The sequence below is a fragment of the Eschrichtius robustus genome, chromosome 2, assembly GCF_028021215.1.
Source record: "Eschrichtius robustus isolate mEscRob2 chromosome 2, mEscRob2.pri, whole genome shotgun sequence".
NCBI classification, from domain to species: Eukaryota; Metazoa; Chordata; class Mammalia; order Artiodactyla; family Eschrichtiidae; genus Eschrichtius; species Eschrichtius robustus.
In genome coordinates this window covers 124232399-124258147 of record NC_090825.1, presented here as the reverse complement: position 1 = coordinate 124258147, position 25749 = coordinate 124232399, and the positions used below count along the sequence as shown (strand labels likewise).

The 25749-nt window shown below is 41.2% G+C and overlaps 1 protein-coding gene across 3 annotated transcripts in view; it reads left to right on the top strand.

The window, feature by feature from the left end:
- The window catches only part of JAKMIP2 (janus kinase and microtubule interacting protein 2), a 190937-nt gene that overhangs the window by 117222 nt on the left and 47966 nt on the right, over positions 1-25749 (top strand). For all 3 annotated transcript variants that reach the window (XM_068534537.1, XM_068534536.1, XM_068534534.1), the window contains exons 2-4: positions 8636-8911; positions 20093-20590; positions 24073-24282. In XM_068534537.1, coding sequence (XP_068390638.1) covers positions 8783-8911; positions 20093-20590; positions 24073-24282 — 837 coding nt within the window. In that variant the 5' untranslated portion in view covers positions 8636-8782. The remainder of the gene's footprint in view (positions 1-8635; positions 8912-20092; positions 20591-24072; positions 24283-25749) is intronic.

Sequence of the window (25749 nt, the reverse complement as noted above, 5' to 3'; positions counted from 1 at the left end):
AAACCTAATTGAAGGAATAATTTATTCCACACAGGAGAGGGTGAAGAGGTGTGAAGGAAAGTGATATGAGATGACATTGGATCTGGCCCCCAAAATATGAGTAGGATGGAGTTCACCAGAGATTTGAGGAGGAAAAAGAAAGCCAAACAAGGAACTGCATTAACAAAGTTTGTAGAGCAGATTAGTTCTGGAAGAATCCTACTTGCTTTGGATTTCAATTTAGACATCATTTCTACCAAGCCTTCCTGACAACCCCCCTTAAAGAGGTTAGACGTCTCCTGTATGTGTGCTGAGAGCTCTTTTACTGTACATTTCATGAAGTATATTTCTAATATGAAGATTTAAACCTGAGATCTAAAAAACAAATCCATCAGGAATAATACATTTTGATTGTATTTATATTACATTCTTTCGTATGAAAAATTTAACCTGTTGACTAAATAATTTGTAGTAATAAAATAATTGCTATTATTATTATGTGATAAAGAGGGTAATTCGGTGGAAGAATAGGAGAGGAAAAAAGTAACACAAAGAACTATACAAGCCTGACGCATCCCAATCCTGAAGATGCATAATATCCACCATGTTGAATGTTAGCATTTCAGATACACTTTCTTCTAACAGATGTATAAAGGGTTAAGAGTCTTTTGACCCCATAGCCACACCACCACATTCCCTTTATATAGGAAAACTAGAACTCCAGGGTTGGATTGGCTTATATAGCAGCTCCCCTCCTTTATATGAAATTGCTGTGTTAGGTTCATGAATGCACAGTTCATGAATGTGTTTTCCTGCATAAAGAAGGGTTTAACATTTCTCTGCAGGTCACTGGGAATAAAGTAAGTTTAATTCATTCATTTCAAATACTAACAACATCTGACTCTAAAGCATCATCTTTGGAAAAGAAGTGGGGGAAAGGCTTAGACAAGCTAGCAAGGTTTTGGTGCAGTGGACATATCCAAATGTTAGTTATGGAGAAGTGTTGCATACACATGAACTCTAGCTATTTTATATTACAGTTGCTTTTCAAATCATACTTCAGAGGCAACAGCCTTATTGGAAACTCTTAAGATTAATATCGTCTTGTAGCTTAGGGCAGAACCAGCTGCAAAGCCAAGACTCCTGGGAACACTGGCCCTGCCAGTGCAGGTCCCGTTTTGCCAAAAGCATAAGCATGAATTGCCTTAGTCTTTTCAGGGATCTCTGAGCTTTTCCTAGTCCGTCCTTTTAACACAAAGGAATGATAAATTGTTTCTTCTTCCCTTAAAATCTAAGCTGGCTTTTCCTGGATAGTTAGGTCCTAGAAAAATAATAATAATGATAATGATAATAATTTCTAATCATTTTTACACACTTTAGTTCATTTATTCCTTGCAAGAGCTCAGTGAGGTAAATATATCCCTTTCCAAATTTTACAGTAATGGAACAGAAGTTCAGAGAGTTTAACTAATTTCTCAAGTATATACATCTAGAAAGTTTGACTCAAAACCAATTTTTCTGATTTCAAATCTCAAGCTTCTAACCACTACACCCCATGATTCTATTTTTTTAAGTCCCCACTGACATTTTTATGCCTTTGCCACCTCTTTAGCCTACCCACAACCAGAGTGGAATCCTGCCCTTTCTTCCAGTGAGTGTTATTATAGCTCAGAGGCTTTGGAGACTGACAGATGTATATTTGAGTTGCAGCTCTGCCATTTCATAGCTGTGTAACTTTTTTCAAGGTAACTTCTCTGAGCCTCAGTTTTCTTATCTAAAAAAGTAGTAAGAGTAAATATCTGAAAGGATTAGTTGGGATTGTTAATGGGGATAATTTTGTGTACCTAAAGTGGTTGTACCTTAGCACAGTGCCTGGCCCAGAGTAAGAACTCAATAAGGTAGGCAGAATCATTCAGCATCACCGTCATTCAGGCTCAGCTCACATGCCACCTTGTCTGTTGTCTTTATGCTTTCTCAGTCCACTGTAAGCTACCCCAACAGCATTTACCAACTGTATCATCCACCGCATTCTAGAATTCGTTTCCTCTCTACGGATGTTCGTCTCTTGCCTCCTCCTCTCGGCCAGAAGCTAGTGGAGGGTGGGAATGATGCTTACAGTTTTTAACCTCTATGAAAAGCCAAGAATAAATAGAATATATAGTGCCTATATTTTCTTGACCACATTTTTGATAAAGAATTGTGTGATATTTTAGGATGTGAGAGGCAGTAGAAAATGTAGCTGGACATCATATTAGGATTTCTAGGCTATTTTTACTTTCCTGGACAGACTGTGCAACCAGGATTATAACCAAAGAACAGTAGCATAGATTCATCATATTTAAATACTGATTAATTGATTTAATAAATGTTTCTAATTTCTTGATTTTAATCTTGAAGTGTGTGTCTTAAAAAAAGAATGATGCTGAATGGAAATTTTTTAAAAGTTTATTTTATTAAAGTATAGTTGATTTACAATGTTGTGTTAATTTCTGCTGTATAGCCAAGTGATTCAGTTACACATATATATATACATTCCTTTTCATATTCTTTTCCATTATGGTTTATCACAGGATATTGAACATCGTTCCCTGTGCTATACAATAGGACCTTGTTGTTTATCCATTCTATATATAATAGTTTGCATCTGCTAATTCCAAACTCTCAACCCATCCCCCCCACCTCCCTCCCCCTTGGCAACCACAGATCTGTTCTCTATGTCTGTGAGTCTGTTTCTGTTTCACAGATAAGTTCATTTGTGTCATATTTTAGATTTCACATATGTGATATCATATATATTTGTCTTTCTCTTTCTGACTTACTTCACTTAGTATGATAATCTCTAGGTCCATCCATGTTGCTGCAAATGGCATTATTTCATTCTTTTTTATGGCTGAGTAGTATTCCATTGTGCATATATACCACATTTTCTTTATCCAGCTGAATGGAAATTTTAAAATCTGGACATTTTGTTATAAAAAATAGACACTGAGTTTCCCTAAACTCTAAAAGACATAAAAAGGCTACAGCTGGGAACAGATGATCCCAAGATTATTTCAAATGCAGCGTACTACTTCTAGTCTCCAAGAAGTGGTACCTGAGGAGAAATCATGGTGGGGAAGGAAAGAAGCTTCATCTATTTGTGTTAATGTCACTCTCCCTTCTCTGTGGTCTCTCTCTCAGGGGTTTTGTGCCAGTGCCTAAATAAGTCTGTAGAGAACCAAGAATATGAATGGCTTTTTAATATTTGAGGGCTTCCATAAGTGTGACACTTGAATTATCATTATTTTTGTGTATCCCTTGTCATTCTTACTCAATTTAAGCATCTTGAGGACAACACCTATAGGCTATTTTGTTTCTACCACCTTAGCCAATAGTTGAAATTGAAAGCACTCAATAAATGGTAACTCTCATATGTCATGAGCTGTGTTAGAAGATCTCTTACATTCTTTTATGTAATTGTCAAACAATCCAAAGCAATAGTTCTATATACTCCCACTCGTCTAGCCCCCATTTTAGAGATGAGGAATATTGACAGCTAGAGAACTAATGATTTACCCGAGATCCACATCTACTGAACACATAGGTGGAATTTAAACTCAGGTCTGTCTGACTCCATAGTCCATACTCTTAACCAGGAGTTCTCAGGGACACCTGTGCATCAGAATCACCTGGCAGCTACTATATCAAAATCTCTAGATTGGAGCTCCAATCACTAAAGCTCTCCAATAGATTTTAACACAACCAGACCAAAGATTTGGGAAGCTTTGTTCTCAAACCCTACACTGTATTTCCTCCTCAATAAATGTCTACTGAATGAATGAATGAATGAATGATGACTGTAACTCTTCCATTGATAATATATTCCTACATTAAGATTTGCTCTCAAGCAGTGGTCCTTATTTTAAAATGCAATTGCTCCTGAGAGCCTGTCTCTAAATTTTCTGATATCTTTGTCAGAGACTTGGTTGCAGAGAAATTCAGCCTTGGTGGCTATGGGAGGTATCTGATTAAGGACAGGGTAGGACCAGAGGATAAGCTAAAATTCTCACCTTTGGTGCCTCACCGCATTGCCTGAGGCTAGCACTACCATCATTGCAGCTAAGAGCGGGAAACCTAGGGATCACTTAAAATGCCTTCAAGTTTTTTTAAGTTATGAAGCCGTCTCCCCCTGCCCACCCCCCCCACCAGGATTGGCCCTTAGTTGAACAAGGCTTCTGTCCCTCCTCCAGATCATCTGCTACATCAGATGTTATCAGCGACAAGGGCTCTGAGGGTGGCCCAGAAACATTCCATCTGTGTGCAGTGATCCCTTCAAGCTCTCCTTTATGCTCTGGAGTATGCTCCTTCGAGGGGTGGTGTCCCTCTGCATGTGGCAGCCTTTCTTGAAGGCTGACCTCAGACTGCTTAAGGAAAGGCAGCACAAGTGCCCATCAACTGATGATGGGATAAATAAAATTCAGTTTCAACCATACAATGGACTATTATTCAGCAATAAAAAGAAATGAAATACTGATACGTGCTGTACTATGGGTGACTCTTTTGAAGTAGAAGAAGCCAGTTAATAAAAAAAAAAAAAAAAATCCACATGTTGTATGATTCCATTTATACAAAATATCCAGAATAGACAAATCTATGGAGAGAAAAAGTAAATGAGTGATTGCCTGGGTTGGGAGAGTTTGGTGGGCAATGGGAAATGACTGCTAATGGGTATGGGTTTTCTCTTTGGCATGATGAAAAGTTCTAAAATTGATTGTGGTAATGGTTGTGCAGCCTTGTAAATATGCTAAAAAACTGAGTTATGAATTTTATGATATGTGAATTATACCTCAATAAAGCTGTCCGAAACGGGGAGGGGGCAGCACAGAGCAACAGAAGCGTTTTAGTGAAATTATATATGAGAATCATGAGATTGCCAGGCACCCACCACAACTGGAAAAGACTTTGGAAAGTTGCTCTCCAACAGAGGGGTATGTAGGGCCATACGTATGAACAGGTGCTTACCTTAAGGTATCTATAAATCGATTCCATCCTCAACTTCCTGTGATGCTTTTTTCTCTCCTGAACATGTCTAATTTATTAATCCTATTCTTTTTTCCAGCTCTTATGGGATGAAGTTCACAATAATTCCCAGACTAGAAATATATGAAGTCAGGCACATATTTTATATTTTTTGAAAGGATTATAAATTAAAATGTAAAATATGGCTGTTGCTTTGCACATTCTTGCTGCAAGCAATGACAGAGAGCTGGTACTCGTTATTTACAATGGACAGAAGAATGTAACGTTTAAAAGTAGGACATGATTCCATCAAAGTCTCCATGTGACAGAGCTGCCACCTCCTTTTTCATCCCCATGGCCATGGCCCCATTCAGGGCTGCCTTATTTCTCGCCTGGACCATTGAAGCAGGCTCACTAATTTCCTGCCTCCAGTCTCTCCCTCCTTAGTAACTCATCCTCCATCACACTGCTGGAGCTACCTCTCTAAAATGCAAATATGAGGCAGGCTAGCCCAGGGTACACACCTTGGGTCTCAGTTTCAAACTGCCTGGATTTGAATCTGGGCCTCACCAGCTTTCCACTCAGTCCTCTTAGGCAAGTTACTTAATCTTTCTGTGAATCATTTTATTCCCCCCCCGCCCCCGTATTTTTAGTGAGGATTAGATGAGAGCAGTATTTTAATTGCTGGATCCAATGACAGGCTCATGGCAATCAGTCACTGTAAGCTTTTATTATTATTACACTTATATTCAAAGGCTGCTGTGTTTCTCCATTTCTACCTAATGAAATCTAATCATTATGAATTAAATTTAATCATCGATTATTCAGGAGCCTGTGAAATCTAACCCCAGTCTCTCTTCTCCCAGTTCACAACCTTCTCCACATACATCAATTGTGTGGCTCCATGTTTTTCTCAAGTTCCTTCCTCTGCCATTTGGGTATCTCCAGTTAGAAAAGCCCATTCTTCATTCAAGATGACGATATGGCCAGGAAGTGACTGGGAAGCTTTTCCCAAACTGCCCTTTCCTCTGTGTTGTGACAGCACCATAGGGGTTTGAGAGAAGTTGACCAAAGTGAGATATATTTTATAGGTAAAACAAACCAGACTTCCTAGTGGACCGGATAAGGGAAATAAGGGATAAAAAAAAGGATGATTTCTAAGCTTAGATCTGGAATAACTGGGCATGTGCTGGTGCCATTTATTGATATGGGAAAACTTGGGAAGGATAAGGTTTTTGAGGAACTAGTAAAAAAGACCTCTGTATTAGTTAGGTTAGGTTTGAGATACCAATTGGATGTCCAAGTGGATTTGGTAAGGAAGCAGTTGAATACATGAGTCTGGGGTTTGGGGAATGGTCAGGGCTATGGATATAGCACTGAGAGTCATAACTCTATAGGTGGGGCCAGTAGAGATAACCTGGACGAAGCCCTGGGGACCAGCAACATCTAGAGAGCAGCTAGAGGAAGAGAAACCTGTTAACTGTATACGTGTGAGTTTACTCACCCAGAATCTGCTTGGAGTTAAGTACTATCTTACTTATCTTTGTGCCTAGTGGTGTTTGTCATACAAATTTTCAATAAATGCTTGTTGAATTCATTTCAATTCTAAAAGCAAAGAATGGTAACCACTTAGAAGTCTCCCAGCCATACACTTTAATGATTCCGAAACATGCGCAAAACAAGCATGAAGGACAACTCCAGCATCTAGCCGAGGGTGGAATATGGTGGACAGGTCCGTGACGGCTGGAGACAGTTGGATCCAACTTCCTAACCTTTGCCTATCCCCTTTCCCTAGGGACACTCTCCAAAGGGCATGGCCCCAGTGCTCATGGATAAATGGCAGAAAGCCCAGGATCCCAGCATGGTCCTCAAGGCTGAATACCAGGGGTCTTGGTAGAGCAGCAGCTGCTAGAACATATGGGTCATCAGCAGGAATTCCCCTTAGTTCTGGACTGAAGCACCTAGATGTACACAATACTCAATTTTCTGAAAGGTTGCATGGGAAACTCTCTAGTATCTTCTTTGTCTAGTCACGTTTTTTTGCATTGACTCTAACAGTTTACTATTCATATTTTTCTTACCTCCTTGTTCCTATGACACATTTAAGAATTTGTAAATCAAGATACATCTCTCTTTTTTCTCTCCTCCTTCTACTGTTCTGACTAGGCCTTCATCATCCTTCACCCTGGCAAGTTTAATAGCCTTCTATCTGGTCTCCCTGCCTTCATTCTCTCCCCCACTCTGCCGCCAGAATAACCACGCCAAAGTACTGCTCTATTAGGGCATCTACCTGCCAAGAGCTCCTGCAGCTTCCTTGTTACTTACTGAAAAATAAACAAATAAATAAAAGGTTCCAAAATTCTAAGGATGGCATACCAGGTCTCCCAGAATCTATCATTTCCAGGCAACTTTCCAGCATTAATGCCCATCAACCATATCCTGGGTTGTAACTAATCAGGCCCTCATTTCCCCCAAAATAGTTACTATGCTTTCTGTTTGCTGTATCTCGGCACCTGCTGTTTCCTTCACCCAAGGTTCACCTGTTTCTCCACCTGTTACAATCCTACCCGCTCCTCAAGTTCCAGGCAATGCCACCGTCTTCAGGGAGCCCTCCTTACTCCTTACTTCTCTCTTGAGAAGGAGAAGTTCTTGTCTATATTTTTGAAACAACTAGTGTTTATTTCTTTACGGCAGTTATCAGATAGATGATGGTGATTATGATGAAGATATAGATAGATAGGTAGATAGGGATAAAGGTTTGTTGTTGTTTTTGCTTTGGAAAGCTAACACTTTCAATTTCAACATACTGTACTTAGCACAACATATACAAGCCTATTGACTAAATGAATAAGTGAGTGACCCAATTAACTCAGCATAATTAATCCCCACTTCTTCCAGTTTATCCACTGTATAATTCTAGATCTTTATATATCAGATTTTCTTAAAGTTGGGTCTCTCTGTAGGGTGACCATAGGTCATCACATAGGTGACTTCCTTTCACAAATACTAATTAAGTGCCTGGTATGTCCCAGGTCTTGTGATGGATTCTGAGAAGCAAGTTGTAAATACAAACACATTCCTGCTCTTACAAAGCTTACAGGTTATGGAGGTGACCGCACTTGAATAACAAGGGCATGTATTAACCTGTGGGTAAGGTGGGAGGCTTCGGGGAGGAACTGATATGCCAGCTGAGACCTGATGGAGTCATAAAGGTTAGTCAGACTGACCTGTCTGTGTGGCAGCGTGTGAGGATGAGGATACGGGGAGGACCATGTGAGGAGGCTGGGCAGAGGATGGAGAAAAATGAAAAGTCCTTATGGGAAGAGAGGAAGAATCAGAAAAAGACATTCCTTACAGCCAGGGTATAAGTGAGTGATGTGGAGGAGGTGAGGCTAGGAGAATGGGCAGGTTCAGGCATAAAGAGCACTCTGAGATGTGAAAGATATACTGATACATGTAATCATAGGTCTTTCAAGGGTTTTAAGCTGGGCGTTGACATGACCAGACTAGCCCTTTGGAAAGCCGGCCCTAAATTGATGCACCAAGTGGACGGGAGCCCTCGGGAGGGGGCTCACGCAGGCAGCTCAGGCTGAGTGCCTGGCGGGCACATGGCCCAGGTCTTGGTCACAGCGGTAACTGCTGTCTCTGCCTCTCCCAGGGCTTCTAGGACAGCGGCTGAGGAGACCTTCCCGAGGGGCAGCACGCAGTAGCTGCTGAGCCATCGCGCCCGGGAGAAGCAGCAGTAACATGGCAGCCCCTGCTTGAGAGGAATTAAACACCAATAGACTCCATTCCGAAAGGAACCATGTCCAAGAAAGGGCGAAATAAGGGCGAGAAGCCCGAGGCGCTCATTGTCGCCCTTCAAGCTGCCAACGAAGACCTCAGGACCAAGCTCACAGACATCCAGATAGAGCTGCATCAAGAGAAGTCCAAGGTGAGTGGGGCTCCCCAAGGCTGCAGCCTGGGAGGCTCTGGCCCGGCTCTGCCCGCTGGCCTGCCTCAGTGGGCTCCTGTCGGCTGGTTGCCAGAGAGGGCAACAACCCCTGGACAGGGGGAGATTCCCTGTGTGTGGCAGGAGGGAGTTGAGCACAGGATACACAGAACATGAGAAAAACCTGCCCGTGGGGCTGAGCTCTGCCCCCCCAGGGGGCCAGATGTAAAAATTGAGACCACACCTGCCCCCACCAACACCTCTGGACACTTAATAGGCATACGGCCTTGGGTAGGTTCCACCCTTGCCCTCTGTAGTCATTTCCCCTGTGGCATTTCTCAGATGTGTCCCTGGTGTCACTCCACTGCTCAGAACCCTGCAAAGGCTTCCTGCCTCTCAGTCACAGGACTTTCCCCACCACTGCAGGACTCTCCCTCCAGCTGTCTCCCAGGCCCATCTCCCACTGCTGTCCCCCAGATCACTCTGCTTCAGCCTCTTCGCTGGAGCAGGAGACATACGCCCATCACATTTGGGCCTTTGCCCTTGTTCTTCCCCAGTCAGCGGCATGCTCCTTCCTCACCTCCTTCAGGTGTCAGCTCTAGTACAAGCATCTGACCACAGTGTCCAAAACAGAGCACTTCCTGGGCCCACGTACTCCCTAAGGCCTGCCTCTTCTTGATTCATCTCAGAGCAATTTCTATGTTTATTTATTCACTTGTTTAGTGCTTCTCTCTCCCCGGTCAAGTGCAATCTCTATGACAACAGAGTCTCATCTTACCTCTCTATTCCTAGAGCCTAGATAAATGTCCAGAACTGAAAAGCTCAACATATATTTGTTAAATGAGTAGATGAATGACATGATCGAAAGGTGATTTCTTCCCTATACCTTAGCTTCTTCATCAGTCACATACTGTTATCCTGTAGAGCTGGGATGAGGTTTAAGTTAGACAAGTACAAAAAGGAGTTATGCGGAGTACATGAGAAAATTCATGTCAGATGCTCAGAGAGCAAACTCTGAAAAAAAAATTCATAGTAATATCTCTTCTAAAATGCTGTATGCTTGAGTCAGTTGCTAACTAGACTTAAGAAAGTCTCTTTACTTCTCTGAATTTCATCCCTTAAATGAATATGCTAACACTTATCTTACTAGAGTGGTATGGATATCAAACAGGGTCACGGACAGGAAAGCATTTTGAAATATGTGACAGGCATAAGACATTTTTGCAAACTAGAGACAACCAGGTCAGCATAAAGTTGCCTTAAAGAGATAACGCTTTGTGCAGTAAGGAAATGTTCTTGATCAAGCTATAGATCACAAACCAACAGATATCCGTATTCTTTTTAATCTACCTCTTCTTCTTTGACATTACTATTACATTTTAATTAGTTATTTTCACCCAAATCTATTTCTCCTGGTTTGAGCAATAATAAAGCTTGGATTGGCCAAAGCTCCTGGCCTCCTGTCTCAGCTAAGCCTTGACCTTGGATAACCAGACCCCAATGTAAAGTTTGTGAAGGATATTATAGTTTCCACGAAGCTAAAAGGAATGTGATGTCCAAAAACGAAAACAAACAAAGAAACAAACAAAACCCAAAAACTTTTGTGTAAGAGTCAGAAAACCAGAATATTGTCTTCATCTCTCCTTGGAGACAAATTTCAGTGTTTCAATACCTCGATCTGTAATTCAGTGACTGAATCTGTTTCTCCATATCTGTGTCCCTCAAGCATCACTGGGCATTAGAATAACCTGAGGGAACTTATTAAAAATTGAGATCCCTGGGCCCACAACCCAGGGATTCTGATAAAGTAGGTGGGTTAAGGAGCAGGACTGCAATTCCAGCAAACAGTCCAGGCAATCCCCATGGAGGTGGTTCTCTGCCTTCACGTTGACAAACACTCCACTCCATGCTTCCTTCCAGGTTGACAATCTATAAACATTTCATTGGTTTTAACTTTCCCTGGGGCAACATAACATTTCAAGGGAGGCAGACTCCTTTAATTGTAGAAACAACAGAATGACAAACTACCTTCATGGGAAGAAACCTATCCATCTAAAGACCGGCAACCATAACCTGCCGCTGATTTACAGAGAGCAAACTCATGAAATTTTAAAGAGGCCGAGGCCCGACAGACCCCACCCTGCCATTTTCCACACATTCAAGCCTTTTAAAAGGAGTAACTCTTGACCGCGGACAGAACTGTTTATCCTGCCTGTTTATCCAGGGCCTGGCCCTGGTGTCTAAGCCAGCAGGTCAGGGGTAACCTCCCTTTCCTCTGACAAGAGACGAGAAGCCAGGCCCTGGAATAAAAGCACTGCCCTATTGTCCCCTCTGCTGCCCCCTCCCCAGTCTCCCTCTCCGCGGCAGTTAATTACAATCCCAGCACAGGGGCGACAGCAAAGCCTCACCGCCTGTCAGCAGCATTCCCCAAAGAGCAAAGGGAATTTAGACGGCAAACAAGTCATAAAGCAGTTTTATTAAAATAAATACGATTGTGTTTCCAAAGGCCCAAGCTTTAAGAGAGAGAATATGAACAATGCCAACATGTGAATTCACACTCTCAGTTTGGCTCCAAGGCTATGATGATAAAATGACAATTTAGCCACTGGGGAATGGACTAGCTAAAGAGCGGAAACCTTTGGAGCGATGGGGCATTAGTCATTTTTCCAGAAAGACAAATCATCCCATTGACATTTGCAGAACACATTGTAGTAGAGCAGAGTCACAAATGCTAGACTTTTTTGAATGTTTACTATCTGTCACACACCATAAGAACTGCATTTCCTCCTGACATAATCCCAGCTCTTTCCCTTAGCGCCTGAGTGACCCTGAGCAGGTTATGAAATCCCTCCGCATCGTCCTTTCCTCATCTGTTGTATGGGATAATAGTCGTGTTTACTTCCTAAGTATGTGTGTGTTATTTTTTGAGGAGTTAGTGTCAAACATGTTGTGTTATAATTCAGTTATCCCACTTCATCCTCACTACCATTCTCTGAGGTGGGCATTGTTGTGATCCACATTTTACAGATGAGGAAACCGAGGCTCAGTGAAGTAAAGCAATTCACCCAGAGTCACATGCTAGTCGGCGACAGAGCTGAGTCTTCAACTCCCCTTCTCTCTCCTCCCAAGCCAATGCTCTTTTTTTTAAATATGTTTTTTCCCCAGTTTTATTGAGATATAATTGACATATCACATTGTATTTGTTTTAGGTATACAACATAATGATTTGATATATGTATAAATTGTGAAATGATTACACAATAAATCTAGTCAGTATCGGTCACCTCACATAGTTACAAAGTTTTGTTTTCTTGTGATGAGAACCTCTAAGATATACTCTCCTTGCCACCTTCAAATATTGTTAACAGGATTGTTAACTATAGTCGCCATGCTGTACATTACATCCTCAGAACTTACTTATTGTATAACTGGAAGTTTGTACCTTTTGACCCCCCTCGCCCATTTCTCCCATCTCCTACATCCTGCCTCTGGCCACAACCGCCAGTCCATTCCCTGTATCCATGAGCTCTAATTTTTTTTTTTTTTTTAGATTCCACACGGTATCTGTCTTTCTCTATCTGACTTATTTCACTTGGCATAATGTTGCAAATGACAGAATTTCCTTCCTTTTTATGGCTGAATAACATTGTGTGTGTGTGTGTGTGATATATCACATTTTCTTTACCCATTTTACATCAGTGGACACTTAGGTTGTTTCCATGTCTTGCAAAGCCTATGCTTAAAATATGTGAAGGTCTGGAAAATACTGAAAAGTTTAGGCAGAGGAAGAGAGAATGTAAGAACTTTTCTTTACACTACTGTGCAAAATTTCAAAGGGAGAAACAAAGTGAGAGAGGGAGTGGGAACATACCCCTATCCTTCTCCCACAGATGCGTGCATTTCCACTGCAGGGAAATGAAACAAAAATACTAGACACAGTCAACTTCTGGTGAGTAGAAATTATCTAAAAGTTTCGCCAATCGCTGATAGGAATAACCATGCAGATAGGTAGGTCATCTAGACTGGACTCCAGGCATAAGGGCCAAGAGGATATAACTGTGAAGAGCCTGTGGTGGATAGGAAAGAACACAAGGTGGGGTCTTTTTTTAAAATTAATTAATTTATTTATTATTTTCTTATTTTTTTGGCTGCGTTGGGTCTTCGTTGCTGTGCATGGGCTTTCTCTAGTTGCGGCAAGCGGGGGCTACTCTTTGTTGTGGTGTGCCGGCTTCTCATTGCGGTGGCTTCTCTTGTTGGGGAGCACGGGCTCTAGGCGCGCAAGCTTCAGTAGTTGTGGCTCGTGGGCTCTAGAGCGCAGGCTCCGTAGTTGTGGCGCACAGGCTTAGTTGCTCCGCCGCATGTGGGATCTTCCCGGACCAGGGCTAAAACCCGTGTCCCCTGCATTGGCAGGCGGATTCTTAACCACTGCGCCACCAGGGAAGCCCAGGGTGGGGTCTTCATGCTGGATGATCTTGTCATTTCTGGGCCTGCACTTGTGCATCTATAAAACGAGCAGATTGTAGACAACGTAAAAGAGCTAAGGTCCTTGCAAAACGGTCGTGATTAGTTAGGAAAGGAAACTGCTTTAGCTCTTCGGGACCCTTCCCTGACCACCGAATTAGATGACACTGTTCCCCTAGTTCCCTGTACTCTATCACATCGCCCTGTAATACTTTAATCACAGGACTCTGTACTGTCTGAAGTTATGTTATTCGTTTATTTGCTTGTTTATTGCCTGCTGCCCCCACCCCAATGAAATATATGCTTCTGTGGGTAAGAGACCATGTCTGCTTAAGGGATCCCCTAAGTAAGGTATCCCCAGAGCTTGCATTGCTGCCAGGCACGTAGGAGACATGTCCTACTTGTTGAATGAATTTCCATGGTTCTTTTTAAGACATTCCCAACAACCCCAAGGGATAAGTACATTATAGTATTTATTTAGGTGGGCAACCCCAAGCTTGGGTGGAGAAAGTATTTCCACCCAGGTCTGTTTTTCTTAGAGCAGCACTGAGCCATTAAGCCATGGTATTTCCTTGTCTGTCTGCTCCGTGGACACCATGATCCGCTGCTCAGGGTGTGTAAGCACACCAGGGATTGCTGTGAGATGTGAAATCCACCCACCCGATTCCCCAGGGTTTGGTCTTCTCCCTCAGAGGCAGCCTGCAGCTAGGGTGAACCCCACAGGCACAGAGGGGATGAAGCAGGAGCAGAGGACAGGGCTCCAGGGGTAGGGGCAGTGGGGCAACAGGCCTGGGATGCAGGCTCTGGGAGGATTCGGCTCCAGACAGCACTTGCCACCTTGGACAGCCCTGCAGACTGCCAAGCAGTCCTCACAAGAGAGCCTGGGACGAAGGCAGCATGCAATACTATTCTGATTTCACTGAGAAAGAAAATGAGTTCTAACCATGTAACTCATTTGCTCCCCGTGACACAGCTAGTAGAGCAGCCAAAATGGGAATTCCCATCTTCTCTAAGGCAGTGATCAAGGTAATGCTGTCTTATTCCACCACACAGAGTGGCTGGGCACTCTGAGAAAACCAGCCAACCTTCTCTATCCTCAGGCTAGTACTCTAGAGCTTCCAGGTTCAGGGACCACACTGGGCATCCAGTATTTCTTGCTTTCTGCAAATTTAGTTTTATTTTCAGGAAGCCTAAGTAGCTAAAAGCAAGAAATGAAAAGAGAGAAGCTTCTATTACTTCCCCAGCCTGTATAAAATCTCCCTTATGGATCAAGTTCCTGTGGCGGCAGCCTTTCCCTCTTCACATCTCCTGTTGGAGAGTTACTCAGTGCCCACGAAAATCCCTGCCAGCCTACCATGAGTTTAGATCTCCAGCAACATCTGATGCAGATAATCCAAGCTGAACCTTTTGCTAGCTTGTCTTGTCTTGATAACCTCTCAACCCTCCTTATCTTCGACAGGCTGTCCAATGTTTAATCCTAGATTTCTAAGGTCACATTAAAGCTCAAACACCACCCTCTTTATCTTGGCAGAACTTACAGTGGCATTTTTCAAAGGCCAGAACAGAATGAGGACAGAAGAAGAAAATATAATGTGAGGCCTGGGAGGGCTAGTCATGAATTTTCTTCCTTCTGTCATAGTGGAAGCTTTCCCCAGCCGGATTAAATTTTCCTAATGATCTTTATTTTATTTTTATTTTTGATAACACCTCTGGGGTAAAAGGGATATGGGAAGTGTACCATTCAAAGCTCTGTTCAGTGCTCACCCCCTGGCCCTGTCCCACCCCACTCCCAGTCCTTCTTCGTACACATAATCCAGGTGTCTTCCCAGTTAAGATTAGACGCCACCAGGGGACTCAAGACATCTTGAGGAAAATGTTATCTTTGAACATCTCTTTCTATTAGGAAAATAGTTGCTATGGTCTTGATAATGTAATAATAGTAACATTCGTCTTACTACCATAATATGGGTATTTAGATTTATGTTGTTGTTGGTATTAGTATATCATTGCATGATATAATATTAATATATGCTATAATGTTCATCAAAATTAATATCTAGTATCTGCCATGTATTAATAATTATTAACCTCCCATGTGTTCCAGCCTTTCCAAAGGACTTTTGCTACATTATGGAAGTCAGTCCTCGCAACAATCATATGAGAAGGATATCACCAATTCTAGTTTACACATGAGACTGAGGCTGAGTCAGGGGCCCCAGCTTGCCCAAGGTTTCAGAGCAAACTAGGAGATCTGGGATCTGACCTGACCTGGCTCCTGGCCCACACTGGACTCTGCTCAGCCTTCTTTATGTTGTGCTTATGTAGAGCCTGTTTCCCTCTTTTCTCATCAGAAATTCAGGTGCAACAAATACTACCTACATCATAGACCTGCCTAGGAGGTTAAATGTACTGATAGGTGTAAAGCCTTTAAAAATTGCCTAACCCATACATAGTAAGTTAAACTCTCAATGAATGCTTACTCTTTACGTGATGGAGCTGAAATTTTTCTCCATAAAACATTTCCACTAACAAAATTGATTCTCTCTCCAATCACGTAAATAATTTTTTCCGTTTCAAAGTATTATCATCTTCACATTTTTTCACTGTTACTCAGGGGTAGTTCTTCATCTTGTCGTATACTCATTCTCATGATTTACATTAAGATATTAAGATCTGTTTCCTTAGTGGTGCAATCTAAGCTGCAAATAATTTTCAGAAAATGATTTTACTACAAAATTTCTATTGGTTCTTTTTTCCTCCCAGATGTCAGTCACATTCTTTGTATCTCCTTCACAGTGAAACTCTTCTCCCAAGCCTAAAAAAATCATACCTAGAAATCCTGCCAAAAATGACAGTTTCCATGACAACCAAAATAAGCAGACATTAAAAATGCCAAATGTAATTCAGTACCTTTGAATTTTCTTTGAGTTCTATGGATTCCTTTTATGTGATAGACAAAAAGGCCATTGTTAGTTTTGTCTTCATGCTGGAATATATTTCCCATACACCTGTATTTTCACTTTTTTTTTCCTTTTTCATTCATTTCCTCTCCAGTCTACACACAAAAGATTAGTGTTTATAAATAAATTTGAGAGAAATTACAGAATCACAAAGTGGTACAATCTAATGCACCTGCAGAGAATTTGACAAATAATTTTAGATCAAGAGTATCTCCTCTTATATCCAATAATAATATTATTACCTTACATTTTATAGTACTTTACAGTTCAAGCTACTTTCCCATTCACTATCTAATTTAATCCTAAAAATAATTCTTTTACAGGTATTTTTAAAATTGTAATCAAAGATCCTCAGGATAAAGCAACCTTCTTAGAGACAGCAGATGATGAAATCAAAATACAAACCCAGAATTCATTACCCTTTATCCATTTTCACTACAACTTTTTATTGTTTTAGGAAGAGTTGCTAAAATTCCCTTAGTAACTTGTTACCTATCAGCTCTTAATGGTCATGATACTGTTCCAAATGCCTAAGGAACATAAATACGTCCTGCTGAAATTGAAGATGATCAGTTTCCTATCACTCAAGCTAAAGTTAACTTCCCCAAGGTCCTAGATGGAAGGTAAATTACAGAGTTTCTAAATCAGTGAAAAATAAGGCCCCTCTTGTCAAAAAGTGCACTATCTAAAAGAAGAATCAGCAAACATTTTCTGTGAAGGGCAAAATAGTAAATATTTTAGGCTTTGTGGGCCAGACAGTCTCTGTGGAACTACTCAACTTCATTGTAGCGTGAAAGCAGCCATAGGCAATATGGAAATGGATGGGCCTGGTTGTGTTCCAATAAAACTTTACTAACAAAGACTGGGGGTGGGGCAGGAAAGATTTGGCCTATGAGCTGTTGTTTGCCCATTCATGGTCTAGAAGATACTTCTTCAGTTCATTTTAGAAAAATGGAAAGTTAGATTTAGGTTTTCATCACTGAAGCACTGAGAGAAACATCAGAGGACAGGCAAACATTATATGTTAGGGGTTTTTTTGTTTTATTGTTTTATACGGGGAAGGGATGGATGACGGCTGCTCTGGGTAACAGTGCAAGCCTATGTTCTCTAAAACATTGACAGGATATATTATTCCTGCCTCTGGTTACGAGGCTAGCCAGGGAAACATATTGGCTTACATTCTTTAATTCCACACATACTCTTTGTCTTCTTATCGTGTGTTGTGCTGACAACCATTGGGTAGACAAAGATGAACAAGGCTCACTGGCAGCCTTCTAGGAGTTTCCAGTCTGAGGTGAGGTAGGAGAGGAGGTGGTGAGGACAGACAAGTATGTAAAAAAAATACAGCATAAAGAAAAATGTGGAAGAGACCAGTAAGGAGGTATTAGCTAACTGCACTGAGAAGACAAGTGCAGGAGAAATAAGCTTGGTCCTGGGTGATCAGGGTGTCATGATCAGAGAGGGTGACATTTAGTTGGGTCATGAGGAATGAAAGGATCCCAAAAGGAGCTGAGGGAAGGGCAGGTCAGGAAGAAGAAACTCAGGTAGGCACACAGGTACAGCGATGTAGGGCATGTGCAGAAAATAGGATAATCCCCCGTGCCTGGAGAGGTAGAGTGAGGAGTTGACGTGGGAGCTGGAAGTCCAACCAAGTCTTCTGAGAGCTGAAAGATGCAGCTGACATGTTGGGATTTTATTCCCCAGCAGAAAGGAGTCCTGGCACATAAATCAGATCATAACAGGACTTTACTAAGAGAATGTCAGCAGCAGTGTGAAGAAAGCTCGGTTCATTAAATGAACCTCCAAGAACTCTGGAGCAATGCTGTCCAAAAGAGATATAATATGAGCCACAAACGCAAGCCACATATGTGATTTTAAAATGTCTTATGACCACAATTTTAAAAAGTAAAACTAAACAGAATTAATTTTAATAATATACTTTATTTTACCTAATTTATCCAAAATATTATAGTTTCAACATGTAACCAATGTAAAAATTATTAATGAGATATTAATGTTTACCTCATACTAAGTCTTCAAAATCGGGTATGTATTTTACACTTAGGGCAGGGCTCAATTCAGATTTTCAATATTGCAAGTGCTCGGTGTGGCTAGTGGCCACCGCATGGGACAGCACAGCTCTAGAACATATGAACTAAAGGGTATCCGGGAGGGGACCTGAGCCTAGGCTGGAGGCAAGACCCAAGGACAGTCATTTGGGGATGCCCGGCTGCATATTTTGCCAAGTCTCCTTGTGCCCTGAGTTCTTTTAGAATAACCTACATGGGAATAATTGCTGTGCCTTTAAAATAAAATATTCATAAAATGCCATGTGGACTTAGAAAATCCTGTTCTAGCTAAAGGTAGGTAAACTGTTAAGGTAAGTGAAATCTCAGACACTTTACATTATAATTACAATGGTTTCAATAAGGAATTTGGATCTTAACATTTTTCAGCTGGAAAGGCTCTTAATTATTTTATGAAACATTCTAAATTTACAACTGGCAGAGACTCAGTATCACTCACCTAGATATTACTCCTGGGGCTGCCCAGTTCTTCCCTTTTTCCAGGTTACTGTGTGGGTGTATGTGTGTGCGTGTGTACGTGCAAACGACAGAGACAGAAGAACAAAGAAAGGCAGGCAGCAGAGATGAGGAGGGGGGAGGAGGACAGTACAACAAGAGCCTGGTGAGGCTTTTTTAAGCTACAAATGCTGGGGCCCTACCCTGATCTACTGAATCAGAGACGGACTCACAGCCAAATTAAGGTAGTGCCATTGCTAATCTATGAAGAGACCTATATTATCATTAGAAATAGTACAAAACACAGGAGAATTTTTTAAACCAGAATACCTGGCAGGTGAAAAGATGAGAGGGAATACTTTATTAAATTCCTTGGAGTGTTGGCTTAGGTGGGAGAGAGAGGGAGATAAGAGTGCGGGGTAGTGAAGGATGCAGACACCCATGTAGCAGAAATAACAACAGCCACTGAACGCCTTTAGCACAGGGCCCTGCACTGCAGGGTTTTGAGCTGGTGTGTGTGGATCTGTAATAATTTTGGGGGTGGAACCAAGTTGCCATAGTAAGAAAGGTAAGGTTGAGGACATATCAACTGTCTTCATTTCTCACTTCCCCCTTAGCAGCAATTAGCTTCTCTTCCAAAAAAAAAGGGGGCGGAGGAATATTTTATACTATCACTTTAGGCACCAATTTATTAGCCTGATCATAACATTGAACTGTGGACCAACCTGGGCGTCCCGGTACACTCACATTTAGCAGTTTGGACCTTGCTAGGGATGTGTAGTCTAGAAAGCTCTCCAAGTGATCTGTTTTGAACTCCTCACCGGGGTGAAGACTATTATAGTACCGCTTCCTAATTTTAACGTGTACACCAGTCACCTGGGGATTTGTTACACTGCAGGCTCTGATTCCTAGGTCTGGGATGGAACCCTTGCATTTCTGACAAGCCCCTGGGTGACGCCTGTGCTGCTTGTCTGCAGACCACACAGAACAGTAAGGCCCCAGAACATCAACTATTTGTCTGAATAAAGTAACGTGAGCACCCTCGGGTATTTCCTCCTTTCCCACTGCATTCCCAGCATTAAAAGGCCTGTGGTTCCCCTCGCTCCTTCCACAGGGGGCTGGAATTTGAAAAGAGACGAGGCATGAAGAGATCACAGGGGTCTGAGCTGCCAGTCCTGCCTAGGAGCACGCCTGACTGATGAGGCTCACCTCTTTTCATCCTTTCCCCTCTCTGCCTCCAGGTATCTAAACTCGAGAGAGAGAAGACTCAAGAAGCCAAGAGGATCCGTGAGCTGGAGCAGCGCAAGCACACGGTCCTGGTGACGGAACTCAAAACCAAGCTCCACGAGGAGAAGATGAAGGAGCTGCAGGCCGTGCGGGAGAATCTCATCAAGCAGCACGAGCAGGAAATGGCCCGGACAGTGAAGGTGCGGGACGGGGAGATCCAGAGGCTCAAGTCGGCGCTGTGTGCGCTCCGGGACGGCAGCAGCGACAAAGTAAGGACAGCGCTCACCATCGAGGCCCGCGAGGAGGCCCGGAAACTGTTTGATGCAGAGCGCCTTAAGCTCTTACAGGAAATTGCGGACCTGAAAACGGCCAAGAAGCAGGTGGATGAGGCGCTAAGCAATATGATCCAAGCGGATAAAATCAAGGCTGGGGACCTCAGGAGTGAGCATCAGTCCCACCAAGAAGCCATCTCCAAGATCAAGTGGGAGTCGGAGCGGGATATTCGGAGGCTGGTTAGTAACCCAGGGCAGAACCATTCTCTTTCCAGGCTTCAGAGCGCTGTGGGGTTTGCTTTTTCAGGTGTTTTTCATGAGCGGATTATAAACAGTGCCCTCCTTCTGTCTAGTGCTATGGCCAAGATACAAGATAGGTCATTAGATAAGTAGATGCGCCCAGGCCAAAGTTGGCATTGTAAAAGGTAAAAGATTTTGGAGTCACCTTTCTCATGAAAACTGGTTTCTTCCAGCCCCACACGTATGGAGAGTATGGGTTTAATGACTCCTGTTTTCTTGGATGTCCATGGAAATATTCTGAATTATGAACTCTTCCAAAATCAGCATGTTTTGTAGGCTTGCCATTTATAAAATGTTCGGGGGTTTTTACAGGGGAAAGGGAAGTTTCTTTGGCTTTCAAGGGGTCTGATAATGGCAGCCACTGGGAGCCTCCTCTGGGATTCACCTGTCTTCTCTCCAGGAGCCGTGTATGAAAGCAAGAAATAGAGCTATAAAACCGCTAGTCATTTTACAAATAGATCTTCTTTCCCAGAATAAACAGGGGCCATTCAAAATAGGGGCCATTATAATTCTTAAATTGAATGTCATTCCTAAATAGCTTATTTGCTATTACAAATTTCCAAGACTTACTTCAACCCCTACTGAGTTGAGTCTTTTTAATATGTATGACCAAAAGCCACGTCACTCTCTCACTATGCTTAGAAGTAAAACAAATAGAATTATTGTGTGAAAGCTATAATGTTTCAGATTGGCCTTGTCTTAGAAGTATTTATATGCATCTATATTCAGAATGTTTAGCATTAGTTATATCTTGGTTATATATTAACTATCACCTGTTCGAGTGTACTTTATGCTTCTCTAAAAATATTTTCTTAGGAAAAACTACACTTTCCTTCTTGTGTGTGCCAGGTCTAAGCATTTATATTCTAAGAATTCCAATTATGTTCCTTAGACGATATCTCTAGGATTTCAATTTTATGTAAAAAATGGTTGTCGTAGAACATTTTAGAAAACTAAACATGTGATTTTCCTTGTACTGCAATACAGTGTGACTGTAAAATGTTGCCTTTGCTACACTTTCCAAATTCTTTATCTGCAATTCATACTATCGCATTGGTTGACAATAAAGACCAAACACAGTGCAGAAATATTGGTCTCTGCCCTGCCTTTGGTTTTTAAGACAACAATGGCTGATGAAGAAAGAATCAAGACTGTGAACTCTGGAGTCAGCAGGTAGGTAAATGAAAAGGAAGCTTTACATTAAATATTTTTGCTTGTCGATGGTTTTAATGTAAAATCTACAAATATATCTACCTGTTGGTCTGTAATTATTTTCATGATTTCCTTTCACCAGCACATTGCAGAAGCAGACATGAAACCCCTCTTAATAACAATGTAAAATCTAATCTGTCTGAAGATTGGTTCAAAAATTGGGTGCAAACAGAAAAACAGGGGAAACTTTTTCATTAATACAGATGCACTTGTCTTCATTTTTTCCTTCTAATCCTGTTCTTACTGCAACACCCAGTTTTATTTTTGGAACTGAAAAGGAGAGAAATAGGAGCTATTCTGTGTAGAAAATTTTCCCAGGGAATTCTGGTATGTACCCCCTCCCCATCTAAGAACTCAAAATTTGGAAGATTTTCAGTATTCTGAAACCAGAGTCCATATTTATAACCAGCATGCAGTAGAGACTCCTTGACACTAGGTACTGGATATTCTACAGAAAACCACTTTGGGAAAATGCTGGAAGGATAACCTTGGCATAAGTATAGCATAGTGCCAAATAGAATGGGCTCTAGGGTCATAAGACTGTATTTTAAATCAGGCTTCATCATTTATTAGCCATATGACCATGACCAAGTTCTTAACCCTTTGGATCCTCAGTCGTCCCCTGTGAAATGGTGATAACAGAACCTATATGATAGGATTGTTATAAAATTAGACAAGGTATGTAAGGCTCTGAATGCCTTGAATGTAGAAAAAGATCAATAAGTTTCAGTTATAATGATGAGGCTGATTATATGGGTGTAATGGGGTGATTTCCCAGCCAGTTCAGTTGTGTAGGGTGCATAAGAACCAGCTAGGAGCATACAGATCTGGAGCTATGATAAACTGGAAATAAACCATAGATGACAGATCTAACAAAGGAACGTGCAGCTTAGATAAGAGTAACACTGGACTCAAGTCTCCTGCAAGGAGATAAAATAAAGACAATGCTTTTACTCCCAAATTAACAGGACAGTGTTTGATTACTTGCCAAGTTATCAGATGATGTCACAGCACCATGGCCTCCCAAAAATGATCTAAAATTGTATCCTGTGACTTGGAGGCAGTAGCTCACAGAGAGTTACATGTGGGAAGATGTGATTGTATGACACAGTTTCTGTCCCAAATATATATAAATATGTATTTTGGTCTTAGGAACACAGCAAAGAAAGATTTATACCAAGTGATTTGTTATATATAAGGAGACATTTTTATAAAGAGGAGAACAGTATAGTATTGTTTGTATTAAATGTGTCTATTCTATTTCCATTTTTAAGATTCTCATGGAATATAATGAAATGAGAAGAAAGTTTTTACCTAATGGCTATGCTTTCTTCAGAGATTGTTTATAGATATTAACTTCACTAGCCCTCACCCAGGGATGGCAAAAAGTTTTCAGTCCAGTGGAACTCTGATCAACTGGTATCAAATGCTTTTGGCCTTTAGTTGAGAAGTATTTCTGAGGCCATGCCCAAGCTTAACAAAAATGAGTGTTGGGATCAATAAATATATCCCACAGACATAGGTGGGAAAATAGTGACTAATATTACCAGGTAATTTCTATTCCGGTTCTTGTCCCAACCATGATTTTCTGACTGTAATAGTAAAATGGTTGCTAAGAACTAGCTGCTCTGAAAAATGGGTAGGAGTGGAAAGAGCCATACAACATGAACCATGGAAGGACAAATTCACCACTTGAATGCAAACATATTGGCCTTAGGAAATGATGAGGCTACTGGAAATACTGTAGCTTCTTCAGTTACAAATGACCCGTTCATAGTTGTTACTGCTATTTAAACTGAACTCAAAAGTCATTCCCCCAAACAGCAGGTAACATCACGCGTTGTCCTGGGAAACACTGTAGTAGAATATTTAGCATCTGTCTTTATTAACACTAATGATCTGTTTTAAAGTTAACTTTTGCTTTCCATATCCAACTAAACCAGACTGTTTCAAACAATATATTGAATCACAGCATCTACATAGGATATACTAGAGAGAAAAAATTACCCTCCTTGACACCTAATTAGTCTAGGATGGCCGTTCATTACATATTCTTGCCTTGTCTGATTCCTGAATTCAGTATATTTGTCATATTCATGATTTTTTTCCCTATATCAATCAGCAGAAAAAAAGTTAAGCTCATGCCATTCTAAAAATGCATTTCTTTGCAGCATTGTTAAATAAAATGTCATGGGTGTCCTTTAATTCAGATGGATGAAATCAAAGCCAAGGACAGGATCATCTTTTCCCTGGAAAAGGAACTGGAGACCCAAACAGGCTATGTACAGAAACTCCAGCTGCAGAAGGAGGCTTTGGATGAACAGCTCTTTCTGGTCAAGGAGGCTGAATGTAACATGAGCAGTCCAAAACGAGAAATTCCGGGAAGGGCAGGAGATGGCTCTGAACACTGCAGCAGTCCTGTAAGTCTATTCAAGTTGAAGTTAAAAACTCAGGAGTCACCTTTTATTTAGTGCCTAAGTTTTACTTTTCACTTAAGCTCTTTTCCTGTTTACTACAGAGCAATCAATTCCACCTCCTACTATAAAACAAGCAAGTATCTTGGGAGCAGGGTTTTCTAAACTCATAGACAACAAAGTGGTCTGTACTGCATTAGCTGATCACAAGAGAATTACATATCTTTTAAAATCCTTTATAGAATTTTTCTAGCCGTGATACCTGTCCAAACATCAGCATATTATAAGAATCATAAATTAGATGAAAATACTTTGCCTCTTGCCAAGACTGGTCATTTTCCCTTGTATGAACAATTGAGTTGAAAATTGGTAAAAATGGTTATCATGTCCAGGGGTCAAAATGTATAACTGTGTAAAAGACTAAACCATTTATAATCATCATCTGAAAGCTTCAAGTCTGATTGAGTTTGACACTTATTTTCCTGGATTTTCATCATTTTATATGAGAAATTATTTTCAGTTTAGTGATAGAAATCAGCTTGTATATAGTTTACTTTCATATTTTATACCTTTTGAATTATTTAGTGCTAAAAAAGATGACAATGTATTTTTTAGGAACAGAGGTAGGTTCCAAAGTAGTACTTAGAACTGACTAATAAATAATTTATGAATATATGTGTGTGTGTATATATATATATATATATATATATATATATATATATATATATATATATATCCCAGTAGGTGGCGGAAAGAATACTGAACTAGGATTCAGCAGATGTAAGTTTTAGTTCTATCACTGACACTTACCTGCAGTGTAGTAAAACTGTCAAGAGAATGGGCTCTAGAGTCATACCCTTTAGTTTAAATCCTGGATCTGCCATTTGCTGTGTGACCTTAGGCAGATCCTTTGACTGCTCAGAGCTTCCTCATCTGTAAAATAGAGGCAATAGTGGTACTCCATAGAGCTGGTCTAAGGTTTAGAAGAAAAGATATGTAAAATATAGAACATAGTGTCTCGCACACAGCATCCAATACATATTAGTATAGACCTTGAACAACTTAACGACCTCCCTGAATCTTACCGGTTCTGCTGAATCCTCTAGGATATTGTGAATCAAGGAATAGAGCGTGTGTGAAACTGCTTTGTCAACAGTACAGCACTATCAAAATGTAAGATGATAATGGAATTGCAACTGTATAGGTCCTATGGACTCTAGAGCACAGAATTAATCTATGACTGCTGTGTGTAAAGTGATTCCATGACTATTATGCCAGTGGGGAAGCCAGCTGATCTGGGCAGAATCTACCAGCGAAGTCTGTCCTATAATCTACTGTCTTCTATACATGAAGGTAACGCGCCAGCCTTCTGAGTCTGACCTTTTTCTCCGGGGTATGCAGGAATTTGCAAATCCCATCCCTATATCCTGCTCTATCCTCTCTTTGGCTAAGAGTAATAGCAGGACATCTGTT